A 26,479-nucleotide genomic window follows, 5' to 3' on the forward strand; every position below is an offset into this window, starting at 1 on the left:
TGGGGTGTGTCAGATGAACACTCATTGTGTAGAGGCAACAAAATGGTGCGTGCCATCCACAACCTGGCAGAGGCAGTGGACGACTGTTTGGTAACATGGAATGAGATTAAAGCCCGAGAGCAGCGGGTGGCAACACTATTAAGGTGTGGTCCTGTTGGAAGTTCAGACCAGGGCATTTACTCTTAATCCTCGTGATGTCTAACAGGCTTTGGGCCAGTGAAAGGTGTGTTACTGATATTGGGATTGTTGGATCTTGTCTGCACCGTTTCCCGGAGCAAAGCCCTTCAGGCTAAATAAAACCACAGACAGACGCTTGTGTTGACTGTCAAATCAGAAAATGCTGATGTGAAGTTAATGTGCTCTTGTTCTTGTTCTTGCAGATTTTATTACAGATGCAGAACAAAAGATACAGATCAAATGATTTTCCGCTGGCTCAGCGATAGAATTTAAACCCTGGAGCTAATCCTCCGGAGGAAAGTTAAGTTCAGTCCTTGCAAATAAATTTAATCTAAAATTTTTACTGCAACTCGATAACACGCTCGACCACGAAGCTTTATCTCCTAAGATTAAACTGGGAAACGGTCAGTGAGGTGTTAAGATTTTAAACCTCAAACTGGGAACAATATGTTAAAAGGTTAAATGAGAACAGGTTCTGTGGTGCCTGGTATATATATATATTTAAATCAGACAGGAATTAAAGGATACAGAGAGATTGGCATTAGAGATGACGTGTGCGGAGGGTAATTCAGAGACTATTCAAAATAATCAGTGTGATAAAGGAGGAGGGGGGTGTGGGGGGGGGGGGGGGGGTAATCCACAAAGGCAGGAGCACTTTGGAGGGAACTAGAAATGAACCAGGCCACTGAGGAAGAATGAGATGGAGAGAAGGCAAGAGGGAGAGAGACGAGCGAGCGGAGGCAGATAATGTTCATCCGATTAAACATTATCTTTCATCAGTGTCTCATTGAACTCTGGTAACATTATTGCATGATTTGAGAGACTGGGCCACAGGAACATTACAACTTGTGTGTTCTGGGATTAGATGGGGTTTAACAACAGTGGATGTGTTGTTAACCAACAATGTTGTGATGCTTGATTTATTCTAAGCCACCGTTCAGTCTGTAATTAACGCTGTCAGCTGAATGACTGTCGGGGATCATTGCAGCCACTTTGCACCTACAGTTAATTCAATGAGCAGCATGTATCACAGGGAGAGAGAACCGTGCCCCTGGTTCCCCACAGGCCGAGCTCAGAGGAAAAACTATAAATAACATTATAAATTGGGGTTATAGCAAATGTTGCACTGGAAGCTCAGGAATGCATTGGAGTGTAAACATCACATGACTCTGACAGTTACTCGCTAGAGGCTGACTGACGTTCCCAGCGATGCCTTAAAGTTCACCTGAGCTTTGTTACTGTTCCTCAAACGTCTCAGCTGAGAGGGGATTAGTGAGTAGAAACAGTTTCTGCCTGCTGGTGTTGCTTTGTTGAGATACAACAGGAGAGAGGGCCAGGATTTAAATCACGAGAGGCATCAGGAAAGGGGGCAAGCGAGTGGCTGGGAGCTCAGTGAGCATGTGGGCAGACATGATGCCTGCAGCGGAGGTGACGAGCTCCAGGAGACGAGAGTCCTCCTCTCACGACGAGCAGCAAATTAAAGATGATGGTTTGTTAATTAAGCAGCAGGAACCTGGAGGCGGGAGTTTTAATCTGGGTTAAAGAGGCTTCAGACTCCTCAAGAAGAATGGAGGGCACTTTGGGGATTGTTTTGGGAAAATGATCAGATCTCAGTCAACAAGAATGTTGTTCCCCCGTTTCCCAAGGTTTCTACAGGGCACTATGAAAACCTGTGGGTTCGATGTTTTAAATTCAGACTGTGGAATTCAGATGAGAAGTTTTCATAGTAAATAATAAAACCAAATAGTTAAGTTTGAAAATAGAGCAGTAGATAACTGGTTCTGTTACAGATAAACAAGTGTCACATGTCTGCAGCACGAGGGAACACACCCATAAACACCCCGTCGCACACTTAAACCTTTGTCTCGCCCTCAGACACACAAACGCCTCCTTCTGCCCACTTCTCTGTGACTAATTCCCACTCAGTCCATTTGGTAATTGGCTCAGTGGCTTCATGGCAGCAGTGGACCGCATGGCAGCGTCACCGGCCACACCCAGAACACTCCAGATGATTTACAGGCTGCGCAACACGTCCTCTGCCTCCCACTGGACGGCTAGGACCCGGACTGCTGCTCAACACACACACACACACATCAGTGCTGGACCATTACATCAGCAGTCATTTGTAAGATCATGAAGAATTGCTGCAGTAAAAAAACGCATCATTCCCCCGGGACCATCGATGAGGGGAGCAGCATGACTGATGTGGGAACACGAGAGGCTGGCAGGACAAACTGAAAACAACCTGATCGCCCGTCTCAGCCGATCCTCTTTCTGCAGGAGCACACACCCTTGTTGTGTCCTCTACTCTGAACAGAGGGGCAATATTTTCTTCTGTTTCATGCAGAGAAACCCGCTGGTCCTCCTCACCACCTCCTCTCTCACACACACACAGACACACACACAGACACACACCTCACACTCTCTGCACGCACCACCCTCTCCCTCTGTACGTTTCTCTGGCAGCCGTGATGGGAGCCCAGCAGGGACACATGACTTATTCAGCCATGTAGCTTCCATACTCCACCGCCACCATTTTTTATTTTTCACCTCACTCTGCTGCACCGGCAGACGCAGCAGGAGGAAGCAGCTCTGCGGCATGTGCACACGTAACACATGTCCGGCACTCCACCGCGTACGCCTCCCATCCCCCTTTACCTCCGCATCATACTGACTCATATACCGGCAAATGAACACATGCTCTGCATTCTAATTGCATGCTGCTCCTACTATGCAGGAGCTGCATCACATGCACACACTGTACATTATGTACACTGTGCATACACACTGTACATTATGTACACTGTGCATACACACACAGTTTGCCGTGTGGTCCTGCGTTCTGCATACCAGTCGCTGAATTAACTACGCTAACCATGAATCATCTTTGTAAATATTCATGCGCACAAGCTGACACACAAACCGTTCGCACACATTGCAGCACGCATGGACACGATGTTCACACAACCTGTAAGGATTTCTTCTTTTTGCCATTTGCACACTAATCAGGCTGAAATGTTTCCCGTCACAAGCTGCGCGCTGTGGGCAATCTGGTTCTAACAGCAGGTGCACACACCTCATAAAGAAAGCAAGCGTGCAGATGCAAGCAGGACAGACACAATGACACACAACTCCAAAACAAAACACTAATTGACCTAAAGGGAACAAGTAGAGGCGTGATGCACACACACACATCTGCACTGACATACACACAAACATCTTCTCAGTAGTTGTACAAACACATTAATGACACATTCACAACCTGCAACCTAAACAAAATATCACCACCGACTCCGCCTCTACACTCTCACTGAAGGTGTCATTATGTTTGACTGACTGGAACCGACTGTGACGTCAACACAACACCTTCCCCCCCGACCCGGTACAGCTCATAAAGCCTGTTCCTTGAGTAGTTAGATGCTGAGACCGGGCCAATATGTACTTGAGCTTTCAGATGACTCAATGTTCTTCTTTAAAAAAGCCTGGCTGTGCAGTTTGGGTGTTTACCGGGACAAAGAGTGAGCTGTGATAGCCACCGGCAACAAACACTAATCTAATTTAGCTAAAACCCCGGCTGAGGAGAAGAATAAAACTCTTGTGAGGGCATTAACTCAGACGGAAGTCACTTACTGAACATTTGCTCTGCACTTTTTTTTTATTTCTGGTAAGTGTGACCGGCTGCAGATGGAATTAAATCAATTGAGCCACAGAGAAACACTAAGTAAATTGATAGACCCACTTTGGGATTGTTTGTGTGTGTGTGTGTTTGTGTGTCTGTGTGTGTGACAGCAACAGGGGAAGCAGGGGGGCGTCTGCTGTGCCAGTGAATGCATCAGTCTCCACCGCTCTACTGATAGCAGGCCTGGATTAAGATTTGAGTGAGGTAGGAAAAGGGAAAATCTAATTAAAGTAGAAATTGATGGCCCCGTCAAAGCACATCAAACACACACAGACGCTGAGGTGCACACACACACACACAGACACACACACTTAACAAGGGAATGGCTACGAGGCTACACGGTGCTGTCAGATGAGTCTATCATCAGTAATGGCTATACCTCTCTCATGGGGATTTTATATGTAGGTCTACTGCAGTAAAATGCTTCTGTGGGCTACACATGCACCGAGTGCGACACATGTTACTGACTCACACACTGACAATGAATAATGAAACATAGCTCCGCTTAAAAAACACACAATAATCTGATCTTAACCTGATTACAAGGATTCCTTTGTGCATAAAGAAACCTGAGATGAAATCCTGGAAAAATAAATAGTTCAAATAAAAACTCAATGTGCCATACAAAACTACAGCATCAGTTAATACATGAATCCTATTACTTCCATCTATTGTTTCTCATGCTTCTCCATCATGCAGGGTTTGACTCATCTGCTGCAGTTGGTTACTGGTGTCTGATCGGAGAGTAAGTGTCACCAGTTGTTGATCAAAATGAACAAATTCCTCATAATTGTGTAGCTGATATCATGTGTGAGACATTTGTTTGTAGAAATCTTTGCACCGAACAGAGATAATCTGCAGAAAAGATTGTTAATCATTTTTGTTCGGCCTTTTAGTGGTGTTGTAATTGACAACATTGGAGCCAGTGCCGACTCTTGAAACTTGAGTCTTACATTCAGTTCACGTCACGCTTTTACTTGTGGGACTTTCCAGAGGGAACTGGAACTGGAACTGGCAAAGCTCTGGTGAACGGTAAACTACCAGAAATCCCCTTTTCTACGCTGCTCTTAAAATACCAGAAGGGATTTCCGGGAAAAGAAAACTGCAGTTTCATCTGAGACGTCCTAACAGATTCATGTTAGCACATACATTCATGTATTCACCGATGCCCATCCTGGTATTTCCAGTAGTACCAGAGCCATACTGGTATCTTAACATCTCTGCTAACAACAACACTGTGAGTGACTTCACCATCCATCGTACACCAGTGATGAGAACAGAGCCTGATACGTGTCAAACTACTCGGGGTCAATCATTTCTCTATCACAGTCATTTCTGGACTGTGTGTGTGTGTGTAATTATGAATGAAATCACCATGACTGTCCATGAAGTGCACACAGTGAGTGTTCTCTTCTGCCCTGGTGATTGCCTCCATGCCCTCCTGTAATACCTTTTAATGAGATGTTTGCACATCAACTGTTGAATAAAGCTGTAATCTGAGTTTAATCTCCCCAGACCAACTGCTACCCAGAGCACGTGCAGGGTGGAGAGGGGGGGGTGGGGGGGTAAGAACACCTTGCTCTTAGGTGGAGGAGAGCAGCTTGCAACTGTACGTGTGGCATGTTAGTGTATCTGTAATAACTAGAGTAAAGGAATAGGGGAACAAGACAAAAGGTCATATGTGTATATGTATGCATGTTCCTAATGTGCCCACTTGCAGACACTTGCACTTTTCATACAAACCATGCACCATAGTGGATAAACATTCAGGAAGAAGGAGGCGTCTTGCTTGAACACACAAACAAAGAGGAGGAAGAGGCAGCAGTGTAAGTTTCTGATGGAAGAAGAGTCAGACTTCCCGGAGGCTGTATCTGATCAGGACCCTCACTGTCTCAGACAAAGGCCTCCTTCATCCTCCTTCACTGGTCTGCTGCCAAATCACCTCCGGACCCAACACCATGCACCCAGTGTGACTCAGGTGAGGAACACATGTCGAAGCGACTGTACACAAACAGACGTTCTGGTGTACACAAATGCAGATAAGCACGCAAACGATACATTAAGAGTGTAGTGTTGTTCTCAGTTAACTCTTGAGAATGCCCCTCGTCCTATTGAAAACTTGTTTTAATTAATAATGCTGTATAATACTGTCTGTGAAACCCTGCGAGGCGTTTCTCTGAGGCTTATTCTGACATTGGTGGATTGTTGGCCTATTTATGCCCTGCCCCTCCGAGCCTCTATGTGGGGGACCATTGTCCCTCCGTCCTCCAGGGGGTTTTCTCTTAAACAGTGTGTTCTTTGAACCTGTGGTCAAGCGAAGCCTTCTGAACCAACTGCTTCTCACTTGGCAGCGAGCGCGTTTAAAATGCTGAACTCATTCCCCACAATTCTCATCTATCTGGAAAGTTATGGCGATTTGCTGCTGTTCTGGAGGAAATGTGGTGATTTGCGAGCAAACGACCGGAAAGGCTTTTAATAAAAAAGGAGCCCAGTGGGAGATGGTTCTGAGGAGAGGACCAGTTAGAGACGGCTGCCTGTGCTATCTACAGACGCACAGACAATCTCTCTCAGACGCTTCACAAATGTCACACCTACCTGGTTGTCTTGGGAGCAGCGGCCTTATCAGGCTTAGGTGCAGCAGCAGTGGCAGGTTTGGACGGAGGAGCAGATTTTACACCTGGAGGAGAGAAAGACGGAGAGGATGAAGATGAGGATGAAGAGGAAGGATGAGGAGAGAAGGATCTGTGAGACAATAAGCTTTATAAAGCCATTTTTAGTATGTGTATAAATAGTGCATCAAGTATTGCTTTCATATTGTGTGTCAGATGGATCTAGGGCAAATGTATTTCTAGATCAGCAGCAGTCACTCTGGCATGTCTAATGCGTGCGCTCTATCCGCATGTAATCACATTACAATAAATATTCCTCATTGGCGATAGAGCTGTGGAAACATTTCCTGTTTACATTTAGAAAGGATGTAAAATCTCTGTCTTTTCATGGATCTGTCACCGACCTATGGGCTTCCTCGGAGCAGCTGCAGTGGTGCTGCTTTTTACACCAATGGCAGATGAGGACGGCGTCTTCCTGGCTGCGGTTGGTCCAGCCATCGGCTTTGCAGAGTTGGTGGTGGTGGTGGTGGCACTGGGGGATTTCTTCTCACCCACTTTGCTCTTGGCGGCGGGCACTCCGGCCGGGCCTGTTGGTCTTTTGGCGGGCGCTGAGGTCGGGGGGGTGCTCTTTTTGTCCAGAGCGGTCGTGGCTTTCTTGGCCACTCCGTTGGTCTGAGGCTTCGACGTGCCGTTCGAGATGCGGCTCTGGGATGTGTTGGGCCGTGAGCCAGTTGTGGTCTTGGTTTGGATGGTGGAGGAAGGTTTTGTCTTGGCCGTGGCCTTGTTTGGAGTCTTGGCTTTGGAGTCTCCTGAGGTCTTGTTGCCGGTCTTAGCAGCTGGGGCGTCCTTAGCCTGTTCGGGCTGAGGTTCCACCTGAACCGTATCTCCTGCAAGCTGCTGTGGTGTCTCCTCTTCCGCAGGACTGGCTGCCTGGTTGGGCTCCTGTCCTATGGCGGGTGCTGCCTCATTTCCTGGATTGGAATCCAATGCTTCCATTGGCTCCATTGCTGCCGTGGCTACCCCATCCGGCTTCATCTCCTCTTGAGTGGTGGTGGTCCGTCTCTGCAGGACAGGGTGGATGGACTTGAAGCTCACAGGATGGCCACAGGTCTACGGGCTTCTGGAGAATACAAGGTCTGGTCTGGAAAGAGATAAAGCAAAGCATAACCCAGTTAGTCAACAGCAAGACCAGGCATGAAGCACAGTGAGCTGTCTCTGCTATCAGTGCACAGAGCTCCAGGAATGCTGTTGGCCCTTTGAATCAGATAAACCATTGGCTTCTATCTCCTTACAGCTTCCCCACACACATTATATAGGTATCTGGAGAACTATATAAGAATCATGTGCCATAACATTGTATAGGAGACTGCTGCATAATCCCTAAGGAGGCTGAATCATATGTTTTACAGTTTAACACAGCGAGAGAGACACATACACACAAAAAGAAAACAGAGCACAGCTTCAGACAAGTCGTGCTTGAGGAAACCTGCAGATAATCCATTAGATCGACCCGTGTTACGATCAGTTGAATGTGTACGCGACATCTCAGGGGCCACATAAAGACGGGGTAGCGTGGTAGGGGCCACATGTCCACCGCAGGAAAGAAAGGCTCTACAAATAGCCTTCATTAATATCAATGCCAACCGCAGTGCAGTGGCAAATGTTTCCCTCTGTGGCACCAAAAAGCTCAGTGACACAGTTTAACGGCATCTTCCTTTTTGTTTCTGTTACAAAATGGAGTCACTAGCATGGAAGACTAGTTTTCTGGGATAGAACACGTCAAGGTCGAAAAGCTGCAGCCAAAAAAACATCAAACACACACACACACACACACTGTATACACCACCAGTTATCATCACACAACTTCCAACGATTTGACTTAATTAATATAAAAAGAAAAGGAAGGAGATGGCGTGGACGTATTTGGGTCAAGACATGAACAACCAGCCCAAAGACAGTTTGACTCATGGGTGAAAAACAAAGATGAGCAACTGAGGACAAGAAATGGGGGACGTGAGGCATGCAAGGCCTGATGAAGGGTCGACCATCTGGGTTAATTAATTGTGATTCCTCTACAATTCTCAGACGGACGGATGACGGGAGAGGGAGTAAGCGAAGTGCAGGGGGGGAGAAGGGCGTGCGAGGCGTGTGTACGCAGGAAACTGGACTGTCAAAGTTTACAAACAGAGCGAGGAGCCGACTGCGCTGGAGGCCCGAGTGCTGAGACAAACTCTGAGGCAAAGCAGAGGCCGGCCCAGAGGAAGAGGCTTGGCCTGCGGAGCATGGGAACACTGGGAGGAGGTGGGACAGAGGGGGAGGAAAGAGACAGGGGGAAAAACAAGATGTAAAATGAGCTCACTGCTGGTCAAACTGCAGAATCCAGACATCTTTACTCATCCTAGTTTCCACTGACCTAAACTTGTATGAACGCTCACTGTCCTATTTCTAGAACGGGACAGACATCATCTTTGTGCCGCTGGCTTCCTGGAAACAATTCTCTCACACCCTTCCTCGTCTTTCTTTCCCTCTTCGGTCTCTCGTCGTCTGAGCTAAATCTCCTTCTTTCATTTGCCGGTGATCCTCCCTTTCTCCCAACCATTCTCCCCTCTCCTCGATTTCTTTCCTCCCCCATGGCTCCTGCTCTCCTTCCATCCCTCTGTTCTCTGTTTGCCTTTGCACAGATGGCTCGAGCAGCTGAGCAGGGCCGGAGGGGGAAAGAGAGGCTGAGCAAAAAAAAAAAGAAAAAAAGAATCCATGCATCCCAAACAACACATAAGACCAAATACACAGAGTCAGTGCAACAGGCCGCTGCCCAAAACAACCTTAGAGGCTGAGAGAACACGGGTGGCTGCGAGGAGCGACTCATGCTGCCGCACCCGTCGGTCACAGGAGGCTTTTAAATACCAGTGAGGCTACAAAATGTGGGCAGTTGGTTTAATTCTGCCAGGAGCAGTCACAGCTTTTAGGAGAGGGACAGGGTGAAGCCTGGTGGGAGAGAGGGGAGTGGTGGAATACAGAAAAATAATATGGAAACAGCCATTTTCCACATGACTGTGTCTGTAAGCAGGTCAGACTGAAGTGTATTCATTCCTATGGCCACCTCCTTGATCTCTGATGTGTTGCTCAACTCCTCCCCTACTCTATTGTTTGTTCCAAAATGTTCCTCAATAATAATAATAATAATAATAATAATAATAATTGAACTTTTGCGGTGGATTTTAAACAGACTATATTTTCTTTGTGCCTCAGGAAGTCAGCAGAAATAAACTAATTAGCTAAGAGGCCGTTAAATTCAATCAGTTGTGTAATTGTATGATTGAATATAAACTTGTTCAACCATGCAACCCATTTTGACTTTTACATTTGCTATGTTGCTGAATAAATAAATAAATTCAAGTTAAATAAATGTGGGAAAAGTTCATTATTACATGCATTTACTTGTATATATAAATTGATATGCTATTATGTGCTTAAGCAGCCATCTTAAAGCTGCAGTTGAGACTTAATGTGGTTAATCTTCAGCTGTCTTATTTCACTTCAACGTTCCAGGAAATAGAAAGTAGTTTCTCTTCTGCAATGTTAGATAACAACATATAACTTTCAGTTCAAATCGTGTGGAACAAACTTCTTCACTGCACCAGATGTTGCTTTTGAGACAAATCAGGTTTCGTTGATCTAACTCCACCCACTCGATACTTCAGACTCTTGAATAAAAGCACTCTGCTGTTTGGTTAAGACCATTTATAGCCATCAACACGTATTCGACAGGCAGGTCGGGGAGCTGGAGGAGGAGGAGGAAGAGGAGGAGGAGGAGGAGGAGATGACTGTGCAGTTAACCAGGAAACAAAACTGTGTCCAATCACCAATCCCTCCTCCGTCTTTCAGACTCTGGCGTTCTGCTCTTCCCACAGTAGACTTAAGCATCTGGCTAGACCGTTCATTTCACTGATTCTCTCCACAGCACCCTACATTAGAGGTGTGTGTCTGCATGATTTTGTGTGTGTGTGTGTGTGTTGGAGAGAGTGATAAATCCAGATTGCACACCCACAGCCAGAGGAACATTTCTCTCTCCTGCGAGTCTCCAGACAGCTGTGAGATTGCACGTCTCGCTCTTGCCTCGATTGCTCATTCGGCTCTGTGTCACTTAGACCATCAGTCAGAGGTAAACATAAACACCACAGCAGTAAACAAAACTTTTCATCTAGTCTCTACAGAAACTAAGCTGCAGTGAGGCACTTTCACTATTTCAGTAGAAAAACTAATCCTGAATATAAAATGCTTATATCTTATTTACTGATCTCTTAAAACACCTTCTATATTTATATATTTTGTATTTCTAAGCAACAATGTGTATTTACCAAAACGCACGGCTTTGGAAATGTATACAATTCTTTAATTGCACAGTAATTACATCATCTTCGTGTTGTATTGAATTCCATTCCTAATCACTGCTGCACTCCCAACTGAAACATCTTCAATGCCAGTTACAGGTTTTCATTCAACCTAATTAGATTGAAGGCAGTTAATGGACTGACTGGGACTCTTGCTACAAGGGCACATATTTATAAATTAGCCTATTTCAATGGCTGTAAAATGACTGAATGTTTAAAGTGTTGCTAAACTCTGCATATTGGATACGAACTGGCTTCAAAAGTTCAATTAGCACGTGTAATTCCTCAATAATCAATTATTTCTGCACATCTATGGATGACTTGCGTTCAAAGTACATTGTAACAGGAGTTTCTATGGAACTATAATATATTAAAAACCACTACACTGGTGTTACATTGATCCAGGACTCTCTCCAAGCAGTGCATTGTGCTTTTCCCCTGGCGTCTGCCAAACTGACATGAATAAATCTGGCAGAATTAAGCTCATCCATTCCAAGGTAAAAATCAGGTCTCCATCCAATCGTCTTAACACTCAGGGCTTTACTCCAGGAACCAGGGGAAAAACCCAGATTGGGAAATCCTCTCTGTTACCAACATTGATCCTGTTAAGGCTACAACCCCCCCCCCCCCCCCCCCCCCCCCACACACACGTATTACACAAACAGGCATTTTCAACCCATCAGAGACCTAATGAATTCAATGACCTGAGACATAATGGTCTGAGAGTCAGTGAACACTTCTTGCAGTGGATTCCAGGCAGATGTCTTTGTGAGCTTCATTGGGCTCATTTCAAAACAGGTTTAATTTCAGGCACCCTGCGCAGTGTGAAGTATTTAGAGCATAAAGGGGCAGCTTACTTTTGCAGATGATTTCTATTCAGCCTACCTCAGCCCCAGCAGCTGGACAGCATCTATCAGCTGTCCTGACCTCCTGTGGCCTGAGCAACACACACACACACACACACACACACACACACACATACAAATTATTTGTCGCACAAGAACTACTTCTACAGTGCGGGGTTGAAATCCCCACTGGACCCACTCTCCACCCAAAAACAACAGCTGGAGACTGAACAGAGTCGCATGGATGTAGTAGATTGGACATTTCTCACTGGTTTCCTCTTGGTTTAAAGCAAACTTGGGAATGTAGTTGAATTTGCAAAAAATGTGCGTGTCGGCCTTCGCGGTGTGTCCAAGTCATGTGGTCGCAGCATCCCACTCCAAATTCCCTGCAAGCCTCAATGATGAGCTACACAGCAACTGAGAACAAAAGGAACCCACACAAATACAAAGTCACACAAAAACCAGAGGCAGTGGTCAGAGCACAGGGTCTACACACAGACACACACACAACACACACACACACACACAAGATTGCGCAGTTATCCTTGTTTGGACTCTGCATTGTTTTGGTGCGACAGTCATGGACCCAGACAGTCGCACAAAGCCTAATTTCCAACCTTAGCAATGACTAACCCTGACCCTAACCTCAACCACAACTCAGATCCTACCCGAACCTAAACCAGTACCTCAGAATAGAGGCCTCATGAGGTCTACTGGTCCTGGCACAGTCATTGTTTGTACTGGAAAAGGTCCTCAAGAGATAACACACACACTGAACAACAATTATTCAGTCATGCACAACTGAACTTTTATCGACTAGTTTTAATGTAACATTCTTTGTTTCTTGAGCTCACATTGTGTCTCACTTTATCTTGTACAATATGCCTTTGTTTTAATGTCTTTATCAATACAATAATGTTGGAAGATCTTTTATAAATGGGCTCTGGCTGTGCAGTTTGTTCCGGTTGTTGTTGTTGTCATTATTATTACAGTTAATAGGCTTCAAGTGGTAAGCTAATGATGGCCGAGCAGCTCTGCTAGGTGAGCTCATCCTCCTCGGCATCATCCCTTCCTAATACCCACAGTGGGACATAAACAAAGTGTGTGTATCTTCAAATGTTCATGTGCAACTCTCTATCCGCACTCTACGGTTCCAATACAGTCAATATCTGGAAGGCATCCAGCTCCACTGAGGGATTCAAGGTTTTCTCGCTGTCTAGACAAAAACATGCCATTCTTGAATAATCAGGTCATCAGCATATTCAGAACAGAAAACTGGTACTTTGACCCCTTTTGTGTACAATCTACTACTGTGTGAGTGTGTGGGGGGTGCACAATGCACAACAATGCATGTATAGAATACAGCAGGTTCCTTTGAAGAACCGCTCTTAGGGAAAAACCACATATCTGAAACCTGTTTTCTAAATAACCGTGCAAAGGGTAGCTGTGATTTATTATGCAGATTGAAATCAAGAAGATGCAGCGCTTGTTATGAGGCTGAATGTTAATGTGAAATCTGCTGTTGGGCTGTGGTGTGTGTGTGTGTGTGTGTTCACGTCTGATGTCAGTTAGAAACAAGAGACTCTTAGCCTTATCTACACAAAGACCTGAATCAAATCGGTCTCGCTCACTCACTCACTCCCTTATTTCAGCCAACCAACCGTCTCAGAGCATCTATGAACTGCTGTGGTAGAGACTGGACTACTACTATCACAGGACACAACTGTGTACACACACAAACACACAGATACACACAACGACGCACATGCATTCTGTGAGCCTTCTTCTATCCCCGGGGCCTACTCTAAATAGTAGTCAAAGAGAGGGATTGTGGGGGAAGGAAAGCCGTGGTGGTGGTGGTGGTGGTGGTGGGGGTGGGGGAGAAGGCAGAGAAGATGCGAAAAGAAAGTGAGCTTTTGTGGCCGACGTAACCCCCGGCTAATGCCAACGTGAACTCGAGCACGCTTGATAGAATTACTTAAGACATAACTAATGCCCGGGTAAGAGGATAGAAGGTTCGAGCAGAGATTCTGCCAATGAGGTGAGAGGACGTTCGATTGCAGGGTCTGGCCTTCGAAGACATTTTTAATGAGCATTCAGTGACCTCTGACCCTGTAAGTGACTCGCTTTCATCTCCACAAGCAGCAAACACAAGACACTGAGCTCTTTGACACTGCTAATAAAGGGTCCTCCCCCCACCCGGTGACACAGCACAGGTTGGATTTAGAACTGAAAAATGTAAGAATAAATAAGCAATGGTTACAGATAGTAAGTGGATGTAACAATTTACAATGTAAAGGTTAAAACATACTGAAAACTATGATTAATATCAATTAATCTATTGAGATCTCATATTAGAACAGAGAGAGGAGTTCTTTACTGCTGTGTAGGTTGGTTTTTGTGTGAATGACAAAGAATCTGAATAGTCAAGCCGTGAACCCGATCATATGGATACACACAGTCGACCCGGGTAGCAGTAAACATAATACTCATCACACACAGAATCAAAAACTGCCTTTTGGGGTCATAGATCCCCACATTTTTTGTGTTTTATACCAAAAATCCAGTACTGTACATGTATTGTGATTCTTATGCAATACATTTGTCATCTCTTCAACACTCTTATTCAATTTATTTCAACTTCTGTAAATCCAACCATGAGAAACTAAAGATGAGAAGTGACATATGCTCTTTGTGTGAATATTAAATTCACAAAAGTCTAATGTATTGATGAAGTCCTCTTCTTTTTAGATAATTCTGGATTCATTGTCCTAAAATGGAACAAGAGCTCCAAACTCGTCTCTGGCACGAGCACGACTCCACAGAGCTGCTTCAATTATTCACTGCACTCCTGCTCACGGCACCAGTGCTCATGGGTAAGTGGGCTGATGCAACCGGCCTCAGATTCAACACAGTTTGACTTGAGACTGGGACCAAACACGAGTGAGATAAATTGAAGGTTTGTTTCTGTGTTTGTGTGAGAGTGCGTATCACTGCTCCTCTCTGCAATGGCAACAATGTCCGATCCAAGACGCCACGCGCTGGCAAGCGGCCTCTGCTTGTCTATTCAATCTAAATGACAACAGTAGTCTCAGTCAACTCTCCAGCTCATTTACCGCTACTCAGACCCATTACTGGGAATGGAGTGGAATTATTCAAATCTAGTTTAACCACAGAGAACAATCCAGAAGCTTGAGGTGATGTCATCGAATGTCTTGTTTTGTGCCACTGGAACATATTTAAAAGGGTTTATATTAAATCCCGCTAAATGGGATAAACAGTGCCACCTGGTGTGGAGATATATACTAGCAGGGAGCGGTAAGCCCTGGGGGCAAGGGATTGTGGGTATTCCTCTGAGATATAGAGGGGAAAAAAAACGTACAGAATGTCTTGTCCTGACCGAAGCAAAGAGCATATCCTCGTATTGTCCTCAGAGCATCCCCAGACACTTTAGTGAACAGTCAATAAACCGTTAGTAACTTGGCTCGTCCTCTTCATCGCTCCAGTCAGGACCTGGCTCCTTTCCAAAGTATCGATCCCCAAGGTTTCCCACGCCAGGTATGATGTGGAAGAGGTCATTGACATTCTTGACGACAGCTGTTGTGATGATTTTGACCTGTGGAAACGCGTAGGCCACTGAATGGACTCCCATTTCCGCCATTAGCAGAGACACCAGCAGGATTCTGTCCTCCTGAACACCATGATCCAGCAGGACTCGTACAGCCATCATGGCAGCGGCTCCAGTGCACACGGTGCCGTCCATCAGAATCACATGATCCTCACTGATGTCTTTAGGTAGACGCAGGTAGTGAAGCTCTGGTTCTGCTGTTTCCTGGTTGGTCTGAATGAGGATCTTGCCGATGCGGACGTCTTTGCAGACGGCCCTGAGTGCCGGCTCCATGGTCTCCCCGGCTCGCAGGATGGAAACGCCTGTGATCCTATTCCCATGAAAGGTCCTGCCTTCATAATCCTCTCCTCGAGGGGTCTGGACTAGGTGGACCTGTGAGGGGAGGAAGGAGAGCGCTCTCTCGATCAACAGATGCATCAGCCTCTTGGAGTAGAAGATCAAATCATTGCGGCTGGTTTCCATATTTCTGATGATGGTGTGCATACCCCTAACCTGGGGTGTGCTCTCCAGGATGCTGAGGGTCTCGGGGAGTGGTTGTCCCTGGTCTGCAGATGCCAGGGCTGCCCTGACACCGAGCTCGCGCTCCTCCAGCTGACTTTGTACATGCCGCACGATCAGATCAATGGCCACCATGTTGGTGCCACCACGTGGCACCACAATATCAGCCAGGTGCATTGTGGGCTCTATGTACTGCTCAAACGCTGGCTTCACGAACCTGTTGTATTGTTTAAGGACGCGCTCGACGTCTCGCCCCCTATCTGTAATGTCCCTCCTCAACCGGCGCAGCAAGCGAGTGTCAGAATCAGTGTCCACAAAAATCTTCATGTCCAGCAACTGTAGGATCTCTTTATCCGTAAAGGCCATGATTCCCTCAAAGATGATAACATTGGCTCCATAGACAGTTTTCCACTCCTTCCGTCTATCATTGGTTGTAAAGTTATACACAGGGATTTTAACGCTCTTGCCTTGTTTGAGGCTGCGCAGGGTTTGTGTCAGCAAACCAAAGTCAAAGGCATCAGGGTGGTCAAAGTTATAGTTGTTACTGGCGGCCAGTATCTGCTCGTCTGGGGTGATGACATTGTAAAAAGAGTCCATTGAAAGGAGAACAACCCAAGGCACATCTAGAGCCTCGATGATTTTCCTGGCTACTGTCGTCTTTCCTGAAGCGCTGCCGCCGCACAGACCAATGACGAAGGCCTCTTTGGACTGGGTTCCATGTTCGTTGTACCAAGGCGGGCGTACAGCGGTGTAGACGGTTCGTTTGGCGGTGCGTAGGAGAGGAGGGTCAGACTTGCAATGGCTGGTGGGTTGTTTCCAAGGTGTCAGGCCTGTGCTCACTGAGGGGAGGAGTCGGTCCAGCGATCCACCTTCGATGTTTGATGAAGAGGCGGTTTGCTGCTTGTTCTCCATCTTTGAAAGCCCTTTCTCCAGTCATGCATAGGCCACCACCTTCTAATGGGACCTTGCAAGGTCAACCTGCAGGAGCAGGACGACGTTCTGTGGGTCAGGAACATGTTTTTTGTATAGTTTACTACTTTTTTCAAAAACTTATTTTTACTCACATTAGTGCTTACATACCTTTTATAGAGCTTAGTTTATATTATAGGTTTAAACAGCATCTTTTGAGTCCATGTTGTTGAGGGGCCTGGCCAATCTCTTGCTGACGTAATTCCAAGTGGAAGGTTTTGGACTGACTACATGAATAGGATTATAATCTTTTGAGTACTAGTTTTATTGTACCCTAATTCAGCAGGATTTAAGGGGTGTGTATGTAAGAGTTAAAAAATGTCATATTAAATCCCACTAAATGGAATAATCAGTGCCACCTGCTACCTGCATGGAGCGGTGAGCCATGTTTTATTCCGTTACTGTTCATCTTTTATATATTTTATTGTTTGTAAAGATTCACCTGTGTAAGCTAGCTAACATTATATATTCCATCCTTATTGCAGCACTACAGAATTGCCAGAAAGTATAATACAACAGATAACTTTATCAGCAGCTAGAATGGCTGTGAGGAGGATGGCTGGCAGAGAGCCATAAATGTGAATTCAAGCACAGGAGGGCTACAGGGAGGGAGACGGATATAACTTTGCTGCTTAGATAACTGAATCAAAAGTAAAGATGTAAAGCTTCCACTCCCCAATGCAGCATGCTTCATTTACTCTCAGCCACATCTTGGCAGGACACCAGCAACACACCAGCAGCTGCTTTCTACACAAGATGTTTCTGAAAGAGGGCGTTTCCATCACAAACTGTAAACAAAGACATCACGGCAAACCCAAAAGTGAAGCCAAAGCCTCGTCATCGCCCCCTGTTGACTGGCTGCAATATAGGTCATAGAGCCTGCCATAACTAGAAGGTCAAAATACATTTTTCAAAGATGGTTTCTGTCATTTTAGGTCGTTCTAATCACACTCAAATAATTGATCCGATAAAAATAAATGTCTGAGCTGAGTTTGTATAACAGCAGGTCAGTCCTGTGATTGAAAGATTCATAAAGGATATTTGGGCTTAATTTCTGGATAATGGGAAGAGAAGGAGATGCATCGTCCATCTTTCTACACAGAGTATGGTTTGCCCTGGTCAGTAAACCCATTAGCATTAGACTGACGCATCCTGTCTGTAAAGTAAGATTTTTCTCATTGGGACTCCTGTCAGTACTGTAAAGGACTTATGTAACTGCACTCACAGGAGTCTTTCAAAGCAAATACCACTCCTGCCCACAACCACCACTGACTCTTCCCCCCCTGACACTTAGTGGGAGGGTTGCTCTGCAAGTCACTGCCTCTTCCTCAGCTCCGACACACAAACACGTCTCTGCTGATCCCTAAATAAAAACAACATCTGAGTGCCAACCATCAGACGAGAGGTTGATTAATACCAAACCCGAAATAACGGCTTTGTGTGTGGAAGTCGGATGAGGAGTCCCGAAGGTATGTGCCTGCTTGTTAAAAGCAGCTGGGGGGGGGGGGGGGGGGGGTTACCAGTGCTGCCATCAACTTGATGCTAATGACATCACTCACATTCCCAATACACCCCTGACCTGTGAGGTCAGGAAACTGCCTCTGTCCTGCACACAAATAAACTCAAAACAAAGCCCACCACTCTCTCTCTGGGGTCCCCCCCCCCCCCCCCCCCAAACAGTGGGAGGGTCGAGGGAGCAGGGGAGAGTGAGAGAGGAAAGAAACCAAGACAAGGAAGGCAGGTTTCTATTTTCTAGTTTCTATAATCTAATACTGCAACACTAAATTAATCTAGAAATTAAGAGATTATGATGACAGAGTAAAACATTGTAATATTTTAGTATTTTCAAATTCAAAAATACACGTAAAAGTAACTGAACGGAAACTTACGTCGAGATGAAGACAGATGAAGATAAACCTTTAAGAATATACCTGCCAATTATCTAGACTAGTCCCATCATACAGTACGGTCATATCTACCCATTGGTTTCCAGTGGGTCAGTGGGATTTCCAGTGGGTCAGTGGGATGCTCAATAAGTCAAACTGAGGCGGAACAAAGGCCCCACCGCTGAGAGGAAGGAACAAGTCTTTTTCTGTCTCTGTCTTGTTTACTTGCTGCTGGTTTGCGTGAGAGCGAGCAGCAGATTGCGAGGCAGACACCTGGATCACACGGACATGTGATCAGAAAGGCTGGCACTAATCCCAAGGACTATTTGGAGATTCATACTGGAGGTTTTACAAATGAAATTAGGAGATTACAAGTCTAAAAACATATCATATGAAAAACATACCTCTTTGTTAATCAAAATTCCCGTTGTAGTGAGGAGGAAAAATATAAAAATCAGCGATAAGCAAGTGCGACATCCACAGATATAGATTTCCTATGTCCTTCTTAGTTCAGTGCTGTAAATTGTGTGCGTTCACCCCACCACCCCCTCCCAGCAAACACCAAACAATCTGATGCACACAACGCATGCATACAAACGCCGTCCTTCCCATGGTGGCGTCCATGCTCGGAGAAACTCGGCCCCCTGGGGACAGCAGATTAACACATGACAGAGCTTGTTAACACTGGACAAAGAGAGATGCTAATCTTGTACAGTCGGCCTAGACTGTCCTCACACAGTTTACACACACAGCTACAGGGACGGAGAGAGAGATGAACAGAGAGAAGCCCAAGTAAAACAAGAAAGAAAGAAAGAGGGACTGATACGCGGCAGTAACAGAGGCCTCAGTATGTCCTAGAAACCAGACAATACTGTAGGGAGGCAGGGCTGGAGGGTCCACAAGCCCCAAAACAATAAAGGCTGAGACAGAGCCTGACTACAAACAAGGCCCCGTCAGCGAGGACCCCACTCCAGCCTGGGTAAGCCCCACTGCCTGCAGGGGCGACCAGCAGGGCAGCGCGGAGCTCCACTGGGTGGATATTGATCGCACAGGAGAGAGTGGGGAGCAGCCACCGGCTCCACAGATGGGCAGGGTGAAGAAAGAGACAGACAGACCGACAGACAGACAGAGGAAGTGCATTAGTCAAGCAGGTTCCTCTGATGCGGTTAGTCCTCTCCCCTGGGAGATAAGGGAGATGGCACTGACAAGGTTATAGGAGAGGACAATAAAAAAGGAAGAAGGGGGAGGAAAAGTGAGGAGCAGCAAGGGAAGAGGCGAGATGGAGAAACTGAGGCTAATTTGTAACTTGAAGAGCTGCTGGATCATCTCCATAATGGGCCGTCTGCCCACAAACAAGCTCCTCGCCGTGGGTAAATGAGATCAGGCCGGCCCAGGACCAGCTGGTGGCTTGGATCCCTGACACCAGATAGAGCAGATACAGAGAGATGGAGGAACAGGGCAGAACTGATGCATCTGGACAGGATGGCAGACACACACCAGAGAGGCGGTGGCGCTCTCTCCAGATTTTTGCACGAGGAACACGGACACATGCACACGATGTACAAGTGGAACAACCGTGACCGTAAGAGGATTATGTCGTCCTGTTTGAAGTAGAACAAGGCACGTTCCAGATGGAATCGGATCCCTAGCAGGACGACAGGAAGGCTGGATGGTACAAACCACAGCTTTCAAAGAATTTAACCACACACGCCATGAAACTGGTGTTAAAACGCTGATCTTTGACATCCACAACAAACCATGACCCCATCCATGTGCAGTTAACACTACACATGGAGGTGCTGAAGTATCCTTACAGCAGCAGTCTGCTGAACCAGGGCACAGCCAGATTTAAAATGTCACTGGCAGAAATTGAAATGACAGAAAAACGAATTGACGCCAACAGCTGCCCATGGTAAAAAGGAATCTGTCATTCTGTCGGCACCAGTGTCTGGCACAAATGCCTGTCATTCCACAAACGGCTTTGGTGTGGGCATGCTGGGCAGGCTCTCGAATAATCAAAACCATATCAACCACTAGGACCAGACCAGCAAAAGTACAGCGAAACCAATGTAGACCCCGCTGACATCAATTTCTCTGTGCCACAGGTGGTAAAGCAAACCAAACCACTGACACTGCAAACGTCACTGTTGGCCTCATTTTTACCATCTCCATGGGTGCGTTACACCAAACAGCCGAGCACTGCTTACACACTGTGCCATGAAGATTTTGGTCTTGAGGCCTAGCAACAGGGCTGCGCAGCACATCCATTAACCATCCTCCCACCAGAGGAATTCAGAGCGGCCGAAAACAGCAAATTACTGCAGCTGCTGGCAAATACAGGCTCAAAACCACGCCGCCAGTTGCCAACTGCGTGCCCCGACAACTGTGACACCGCCAACCGGGGCTGCTATCACGACTGGGAGAGCTCAGACCACAGAGAAGTTTATCTCTGCTTTATCTTCACTCTGCAAACTCCCTGCGGTGCCCCCCCGACAGTTTCCTCGAGCCTCAATCAGCCGGAGAACAGAGGGGGGGGGGGGGAGGAAATTGAGCCAAACTCTGTTTCTGTTGGTGTTTTGATAATCTCACAACAAGACACTATTGTGCAGTTGTTGCTGCGGCTCAAAACAGGGCTAGAGTCATCTTTTGTGATGACGCTCAAAAGTGCAAGGGTCACTGGTTCAGGCTGAAGAAAAGCCAGAGGATGACCAGAGGCACAGGCCTGCCCTTGTCACAAAGGAGAAGTTCAGATCTGGGGCGGGGGGGGGGGTCATTCTGAGTCACACCCACCCCAACACCAGTCCTTAGGCTAAGGGCAAGCTGACACACAGGTCTATTAATGCAACAATCATGCAGGCTTGGGTCGAGCAGCCAGCCGGGGGTAAAACAGGTCATTAAAATTCAAATTAGCTGAAAATTACAATCTCATGAAAAACATTCTACGGGAAATTAATCAGTGACAACTCTTCAATGTGTTCAAATGTGTGCGGAGAACAATTCGTAACAGAAGAGGCGTGTTGCTGGTACGTCTGAATTATCAGCAGCTGCTAATCAATAGGTTTGCCTAGATATTGATAAAACTGAATCACAGCCTCGACATCACATCCATGAAGGATTGTCTTACACCCTTGATTCCAGCTGGTATAATAGAGAGTAATGATGAGACACTGTGATACATCTTGATCAAAATACAGCAGCAAAGTAACCACAGTTGACAAAATGCTGCCAATTTTAAGATATTAATTTCAATTACAATAATCGGCTTAATTTGTACGAGCATAATCTCAGTCAGATCCTCTCCACACACAGAATCCCTCAGGCAGGAATCCTCCCCCATAATAACCTTTTTAGGATCGTCTAAAATAACTTCATAAAAAAAACTGTGTGTGGTTTTTAATGGCAGCTAAATTTAATTTGCCATTATTGCATTAGGCCGTGCATCTGTCCTCCATTTCCCAGCCTCATCCACCAACACTGTGAGTCAGCCGTTCTCTCATCCACGCACCGTGTGGGGGTGGGGGGTGGGTGGGGGGTGGACGAGCCGATGGCTTAGCCCACCTCCTGAAGTGTCTCCAAGCCCTGGGTGACAGAGCCGTAAAAGTGCTCTTATTAGTCGCCCTGGGACGCCATTTACTCTGGATGACATCGATGCCTCCTGGTCGATCACTGCACGTTATTGACCGACACTTGCCCACCGAGGCCACAGAGCTGGAGACAAGTCCTGTCGCCTGTCTGCAGCCCCTCAGGGGACGGGAGCAGAGTTGTGGGCTGAGGATAAAGATGTTCAATGCCTTGCATGTTTGCCGTTTATTAAACGCTCTTGGCCGGGCTTTGGGAACTGGCAGCGTTTTCCCTCCTCCTCCTCCCCCATTGTTCCACAAAGAGGAGTGTAATCTGTCTTGTTGCACTCACCCACCAAAAAAAGAAGAGCCTGTGACGGAACAGCCACGACCCCCCCTCCAGCTTCAACTCTCACACCACAATAGCTGATCACTTTTTTTGGGGGGGGGGGGGGGGGTGACATTAATCACCTCTGATTACATGCCAGCTCAAGTCTGTGCACAACAATCTGAGATACTCTCTCTCTCTCTCAGATAAAAGGGTCTGAGGGGAAATTGTTGCTTCATCCAATTCTTTTAAAATAAACATGGTGGAGGAGAGGACTGAGCAGAATGAAGAAGAAGAGGAGGCTGCAGCAGCTCTCAGCTCTCACACACTCCACTTGGCTCATCTGCAGAACAATGGGCATCCACCATGGAGGATGGAGAGGGAGGGGAGCTGAGGCTGGAAAGTTCAGGGAGGGGAGAAGCTCAGAAAATGGTGTCACAAAGGAGGCAACGTGTCCTGTGCAGACACACACGAAACCGGCATGAATTCACACTGATTATCATCGTGGAGCCGAACCCCTGTTAAAGATGAGCTGGGGGGGGGGGGGGGCGGGGGGGGCTCCACAGCCCCTGTCTGCCACCGCCCCATCAGCTCACAGGAGCCGGTGAATGAGGAGCAGGGGCGGCTCATCCTTCTGGAAAACACGGGGACACTAAGAAAAGGTCCAGCAGGAAAATGAGACCCCCTGAACCGGGGATTCGACCCATAGAACAGAACCGTGTGACCGGGGTCTCACGTGAAAAACCGGGATGACACCGACGGACGACGGACACGAGGTTTGACCAATTTAACGGAGATTCAACCAGACAACCCTCAGGTGTTAGCGGGCACTTAGCATGCTAGCTGCGGTAGTCTTACCGGTGGGTCGGTGTGGCGGCAGGTTCGCGGAATCCTCCCCAGCTACGCCCAGTGTTCTCCCGCACGCCCCGGCTCGATCCTCCGGTCAGCAGAGACAGAGAGGCGGAGAGAGGCGGAGGACGGCTTTTATAAAAAAAAAAGAACCAAGAACCAGGAAGAAGGAGGAGAAGAGAGAGAGAGAGAGAGAGAGAGAGAGCAGGGAAACCGAGCCGAGCTGAGCCGAGTCGAGCTGAGCCGAAGGACAAGAAACTTCTGGGTCTCGAGCGCCGTTTCCCTCAAGTGATGCGCGTTCACAGGAAGAAAGAGCAGGGAGGGGAGGGGGGGGGGGGGGCAGCTGGAGCTCGTACTGGCACTTCCGGTGTCAACAGAAGCTGCCACTGATCAAGGCAGCTGCGTCATCAATGGCCTCTGATGCCACAGCGTTTAAAGGAGGCTGCCTTTAATGCCCTATTGTTTTGAAGCAGCTGTCTTTAATGTGATAAACCGAAATTTTAAAAATGTAAATTTGAATCCTTGAGAATTCTCATATAATTCTACATGAGATGAATAACTCCATGAGCAATGATGCAGAGATGCTACTGCTCATGTAGATATTTATGAATATAACTGTACCAAAGTAGATGGAAGCACCTCAAAGGAACAAAGGTTTAGTAACTGTGGTCTTAATAAATTAAATATGTGTTTCTGTGTTACACAACAGCAAGGAGAGACTCACACAATGTTACTTTCCAATTGCAAATTATTCATTCACCATCATAAGTTGAATTTGGCCCAAATGTCTGCAAGGACTCTTAGTTGAATACACTAACATCCTTAAGAACATTTAAAATAGACGTATAGTTATATGAGTTATGAACTTCTATTGTGTAAAAGCATACACTCCACAAATGACAACAAAGCTTAACACAACAAACAGATACTGACCTACTTTTTTAACCAAGTTTAATTCTCATGTCTTCAGTATTTATATGAATTCAGTTAGGTGACAATGCGTCCATGGACAGCAGCACTGTTGATACAGGCGGAAATTTCCAGTTATAATAACCAGTAGTTTCCAGTTCATCTCATGGTCTCGACCAACCATGCCCTGGAACAATAACAAGTAAGTCACCATTTACAAACTGGTCCCAGTCTCCCTGAATAGGTCACAGACAGCTGTGGAAACTGACAGCTGCCTTTACAAACCAGTGGCAGTTTCTGTTACCACCGGAAGTGCCTCTACGAGCCGCCGCTGCCACGACTCGAGCTGGCTGTCTCTCAGATGGAGAGTGACGCTGCACACACACACACACACACACACACACACACACACACGGAGAAACGCGCACACGCACACGCCGGTGAACTGATGGATGAGGAGGAGAGGCTGCCGCTGCCTTCAGGTGCTGCTATAAAACCTCGGAATAATGACCACACGTGAAGGAGCTCATGTCTCTCTCTCTTTTTATCAGATCTAATAATCACTGCGCTTTAATTGTATTATTATTGTTTTGTTATCTTGATTTATTGTTGATCTGTTTAAACGACTCTTCTTTGTATTGCTTTTAAAACCTTATTCTAGTTTTTATCATTGTAATGAGTGGTCACTAGATTTTTATTCTTTTATTCGTTGTATTGCGAATGTGTTTGTTTATTGTGTTTTTTTGCTTATGTGCAATTTGTGTGTTTGTTTTGAGAAGTGCAATATAAATAGAGTCTTTATTACATATTTTAATGCTCACAAAATGGCAGTGTCATGTTTTTTATTATAACACGTTTGCACTGCTTCATATTTTGTATGTAATAAATAATGAAATGGTTATAAAAACAGTATTAATGACCAATGTAAGATAAGAGGGCCCAAAAGGCATGAACTCTTTTGTGTGTGTTTGTTACTTTTACAAATGAATCTGGTAATCTACGAGTCCGTGAAGGCCACATTCTCCTGCACAGCGCGCCATGCTGAAATTGAAAGGGATGAATAGCGAATAGCAGGGGCACTGCTTTCTCAGGGAGCAGCCAATCAGCTCCCGGCCTGAGGGATTATTCAAACGAAGGATGATGTCACCTCTTGCAAGTCAACAGACTGTCTTGCCCTGAGTTCCTCCCGGTTGTCTGTTGCCCTCCCTCTAAGGCCCCTGGACCCCTTCTCTGTCCTCTTCAACCCCTTTTCTTCTTTGCTGCATGCACGACTGCACACACACACACTCACTAACACACACACACACACACACACACATACACACACACACACACACACACACACACACACACACACACACACACACACACACACACACACACACACACACACACTTTAACGGTGCCTCACTGCTGCACCACATGCACTAAAGCAGTTGCATTGTCCACATGAGCTCTGCTTCGAGAACCTGAATATCTCTCAACACATTTCAGACCTGTTGATTGCAACATTCCTATTAAGACTGTTTTTCAGACAATTTAAAATAAAGTTATTTCCATATTAGGATGTAGGACTAGAGGATTTACACACAAAAAAACATCTTTAGAACTGAGATGAGCAAACAGTCCCAAATAGAAAGACAGTGAATTAATAGCAGCAGGAAATACATCATGGAGCAGCAGAGACAGAGTGGAAGCCTGGAGCCGAGCGCCTTGTCTCTCAGTCACTGAGGGGCGTTGTTCTGTGGATTAAAAACCTTTTGTTTCTGTGCGCCACGTTCCTCAGCAGAACGGGTCTTTTCATCAGAGATAGTGTGAGAGGAGGGCAGGCTGCCCGTCTGCCTGTCTGTCTGCCCCCCCCACCCCCCCCCCCCCCCCCCCCCCCCCCCCCCCGCTGCTCAGCCCCCAGCAGCCACTTGCCTCTGTCTACATGAGCCAGGCCTTTGTGTGCTGCTCAGTTGGGGATGTGGGCTTCGGGCCTGTGGAGCCGGTGGTGCTCGCTTTCCAAATGCTGGACAGGGGAGGATCAGATTGAGTCCGGCTGCAAATATATGGCACTAAGCTAAAAAAAAACACAAGCAGCTTTAACTTCTTACTGGTTTGAACACATCCTTGCTTCCATCAGCCATTTTTAGTGATCGCTTTCAAAGC

General features: G+C 46.4%; 2 protein-coding genes across 2 annotated transcripts in view; both read right to left on the reverse strand.

The window, feature by feature from the left end:
• The window catches only part of prr36b (proline rich 36b), a 29,552-nt gene extending 5,876 nt beyond the window's left edge, over nucleotides 1-23,676 (reverse strand). The window contains exons 1-3 of the mRNA XM_053443826.1: nucleotides 23,429-23,676; nucleotides 6,870-7,606; nucleotides 6,452-6,533 (exon numbers count right to left, since the gene is read on the reverse strand). Coding sequence (XP_053299801.1) covers nucleotides 6,452-6,533; nucleotides 6,870-7,500 — 713 coding nt within the window. The 5' untranslated portion in view covers nucleotides 7,501-7,606; nucleotides 23,429-23,676. The remainder of the gene's footprint in view (nucleotides 1-6,451; nucleotides 6,534-6,869; nucleotides 7,607-23,428) is intronic.
• Nucleotides 14,314-17,183, reverse strand: LOC128459137 (uridine-cytidine kinase-like 1). The gene is made up of 2 exons (XM_053444240.1): nucleotides 17,163-17,183; nucleotides 14,314-16,754 (listed from the first exon to the last, which is right to left on the reverse strand). Exons 1-2 carry the CDS (start codon nucleotides 17,181-17,183, stop codon nucleotides 15,174-15,176), a joined length of 1,602 nt encoding a protein of 533 aa, XP_053300215.1. The 3' UTR covers nucleotides 14,314-15,173.
• Nucleotides 23,677-26,479: the final 2,803 nt, after the last annotated feature.

The sequence above is a fragment of the Pleuronectes platessa genome, chromosome 16 (assembly GCF_947347685.1).
Source record: "Pleuronectes platessa chromosome 16, fPlePla1.1, whole genome shotgun sequence".
In the NCBI taxonomy this organism is placed as follows: Eukaryota; Metazoa; Chordata; class Actinopteri; order Pleuronectiformes; family Pleuronectidae; genus Pleuronectes; species Pleuronectes platessa.

What these genes read in the sequence shown, in the direction of transcription:
- LOC128459137 (XM_053444240.1), bottom strand. Translation starts at nt 17,183, where the DNA reads ATGGCTCACCGCTCCATGCAG. An exon ending in TGGCTCACCGCTCCATGCAG is followed by an intron (nt 16,755 to 17,162) that starts GTAGCAGGTGGC and finishes GCATGACTGGAG; the next exon opens with AAAGGGCTTTCAAAGATGGA.